At 35.0% G+C, this 3,497-nt stretch overlaps 1 protein-coding gene across 1 annotated transcript; it reads left to right on the top strand.

Annotated features, from left to right (window-relative positions):
• The first annotated feature begins 449 nt into the window (after positions 1-449).
• LOC107808399 (protein SHORT-ROOT-like) lies at positions 450-2,202 on the top strand. The gene has a single exon (XM_075230760.1). The coding sequence runs from the start codon at positions 577-579 to the stop codon at positions 1,936-1,938; it is 1,362 nt and encodes a 453-aa protein (XP_075086861.1). The 5' UTR covers positions 450-576; the 3' UTR covers positions 1,939-2,202.
• Positions 2,203-3,497: the final 1,295 nt, after the last annotated feature.

Genomic DNA, 3,497 nt, shown 5'->3' with positions numbered 1-3,497 from the left:
ACATTTACTCATTTCCATCATTCTTTTGAGCAGTTCAATTGTAAAAACAACGCTCATCCTATCTAAAAAGAACAAGTATTCAGTTTACAAGAGCTAAATTAACAAAGTTCTGATTAGTTTAACACCAAACCAAAAGTATTATCTAAATAATTCAAACTAAACTTAGTTAAGTGATATCATTGACTCTTACAAATTCTAATAAGATCAAATAGATTATGAGTTTATGACCAAGAAGCAGCTAATTTCATGAAAGTTTTAACGATATTTTTTCTCTTTTTTTTTAATTTTAATTTGTCAATAGAGAGAAGGAAGTTCTATACTTGTCAATATAATTGAGGAGCATAGTCTCTCTCAATGTACTGGTAAGTATATAGCTCACAGATATAAAAAGTTATTTAATTAACAATAGAAAAGTCCATATTGTGACGAATATATGACCAATTATGTTGCTAGAAACTTATAAGGCCTTCGAAAAGCTTAATCAATTTTCCTACTTTGATTACTATTGAAATCAAAATGGCTTTAAACCTGTAAAAGTGCTTTCTTAGAGCCACTACCAAGAGGGCTCCATAACACATGGAAAAAAGTGTCTTCTTTTCCAAACCTACAAATAATTTCTTAGTAACCAACTATGTTCATTATTTGATAAACATGCAAAACCCTAATCAACAGCCTCATGAGAACTCATCAAGAAGTCAATCACCGGAAAATGGTGATCCAATTTCTGATGCCAAGTGGGCTTCTAGACTTCTCCGAGAGTGTGCTACCGCGATTTCTGAGAAAGATTCAACCAAGATCCATCACTTGTTGTGGATGTTGAATGAGCTTGCTTCTCCCTATGGTGATTGCAATCAAAAATTGGCATTTTATTTCTTGCAAGCCCTGTTTTGTAAGGCCACTGATACTGGCTTGAGGTGTTACAAAACCCTAAGTTCAGCTGCTGAAAAGAGCAAATCTTTTGATTCATCTAGGAAATTGATCCTAAAGTTTCAAGAGGTAAGTCCATGGACAACTTTTGGTCACGTTGCATCAAATGGTGCAATTTTAGAAGCATTAGATGGTGAGAGTAAGCTTCATATAATTGATATAAGTCACACTTTTTGTACTCAATGGCCAACTTTACTAGAAGCTTTAGCCACGCGAAACGACGAAACACCACATCTAAAACTCACAGTTGTTGTCACGGAAAGCACGTTAGTGAAATCAGTTATGAAAGAAGTAGCACAAAGGATGGAGAAATTTGCTAGGTTAATGGGAGTGCCTTTTGAGTTCAATGTTATAAGTGGATTGAACCACTTGAAAGAACTCACAAAGGAGAGTTTGAATATAAAAGAAGAGGAAGCAGTGGCTGTTAATTGCATTGGAGCCCTGAGAAAAGTTGAAGTAGAAGAAAGGGGAGCTGTTATAAGAATGCTTCAATCACTTAACCCTAAAGTTGTGACAATAGTAGAACATGAGGCTGATTTTTCTAGCACAAGGAATGACTTTGTTAAGTGCTTTGAAGAATGCCTTAGGTTCTACACACTATACTTTGAGATGCTTGATGAAAGCTTTCCAATCACGAGCAACGAAAGGCTTGTGATCGAAAGGGAATGTTCCAAAAGCATAGTTAAGGTTTTGGCTTGTGATAATCAAATTGGTGAAGGAGATGGTGAAACAAGAGAAAGAGGAAATCAATGGTCTGAAAGGCTTAGAGAGTGGTTTTCCTCATTTCCACTCAATGATGATGCTGTTGATGATGTTAAGTCCTTGCTTAAGAGATACAAAGTTGGATGGTCACTTGTGCTACCACAAGAAAATCAAGAGTCACCTGGAATTTACTTGACTTGGAGAGATGAACCTGTGGTATGGGCTTCTGCATGGAAACCCCGGGAAAAATTAATGGAGCGACATGATATTCATATTGGTGACTCGGGTTTGCTTGGGATTGCAGCTTAGTAATTATAGACTTTAGCTTACAACAAGCTTTATTTGATTTTTCTATTTTTGGAATCCAAGAGCATAGATGAGCTAGAGCTTCTTTTTGCTTTCTTTTTTAATTCCTTTCCATCTTTCTCTTCTATTGGATCTTGCAAACATATATATAGGACTATTACTACTAGATTATAACCTTCTTTTCCTTTTCTACCTTTTAGATTCAACAACACTGTAATGCTTTGTGCTTGGGAGTTTGTATTGCTTTCGTTCTTTTTGCTTGTTTTACTCGATCTCTTCTTGGTGAAAGTTTTTGCATCTGTACTAGCTTTTTCAAATTATGGTTTCTTTTTCACTGATCTTTTTTGCTTGGTACGTACTGGTCATTTGTACTCCAACACTTTAATTAGCCTTGGTGGGGGACCTCTCCCACTATTAATTATAATGTAAATTGGAGGCTGTTTTCCCCTTTTCTTATTGGCAGTACTTGTTATTACAAATAAATTTAGATTCTCCTTTAAGAATATATTAGACGGAAAAGAAAGAAAAAAAATCCTGACTCATTCCTCCTTTTTTCCGGAAATATAGTCGTCTAATGAATGTGCCTAAGATGGCGATTAAGCTAATCGTGCATACTAATAGATGAGGATACACAGAGGCGAAGACAGAATTTAGAGTTTATGGATTCAAGGTTTTAGTCCTTTTAAGTTACTGAGTTCCAAATTAACAATTCTTATATATTCAATGAATTTCGTAAGATAAATACATGATCTGAATCAAAGCGACTGGGGTCAGCCGAACCCGTAGTCGGAGCAATGGTAGCAATTATTATCCTTGGGACAATTGTTTAGGTAGACCAAGAAGAAAGAAATCATGAATAATATATTTTTCTTATGTTTGTCATAAAGATTCTTCTTTTGTAATTTACTCTTTCTTTGTTTCGCAAATTAAAGAAGAGTAAGATAAAGTGTTACAAAGATTTATCAAGAAGATACTGAAAGAAGAAGGATAGGGAGGGGGAAAAAAAAGGTAAAAAGAAGGGGACCCTATGAAGGGAAATTGGTGGCAAGCAGAAGCATACCGACTTGATCCCATGGTTGCCTTTATGTCTAGTGATATGAATAGCATAAGTTTGATTTTCCATTTACGTACAATAGCCACAGGCCAACATCAGTTAGTGGCGAACCACTTTTATTGATTTAGATAAGACTGCCGCTAAACTTGCCCGTTTCAATTTACCTCTACTTTCTTCAATTTGTCCTTTTCTGATCGGGAGATGGAACTTTGAGCATTTCCTCACCACCAACTCCTCCAATGACAAAGTCTGGATTTTTAAATGGGAAAAGGGTCAAATTTATTACTTTATTACGAGAAAAAGATCAAATTTATTTTCGGTTATATTTTTAGTCTAAAAATATTTTTAATGTTATATTATTAGATCAAATACACTCTTCTTCCGTTAAAGTTATCGTGCACAATCTTATGTGGCATTAACGTTTTGCCCGCATGGAAAAACCAAACCACAACTAGTTGATCTTTAAGCAGCAAAAATGGTGTCTAATCAAAACTATATCAGAAAAATA

Source organism: Nicotiana tabacum, chromosome 15 (genome assembly GCF_000715075.1).
Source record: "Nicotiana tabacum cultivar K326 chromosome 15, ASM71507v2, whole genome shotgun sequence".
Taxonomy (NCBI): domain Eukaryota; kingdom Viridiplantae; phylum Streptophyta; class Magnoliopsida; order Solanales; family Solanaceae; genus Nicotiana; species Nicotiana tabacum.
This window is presented reverse-complemented; position numbering and strand designations above follow the sequence as displayed.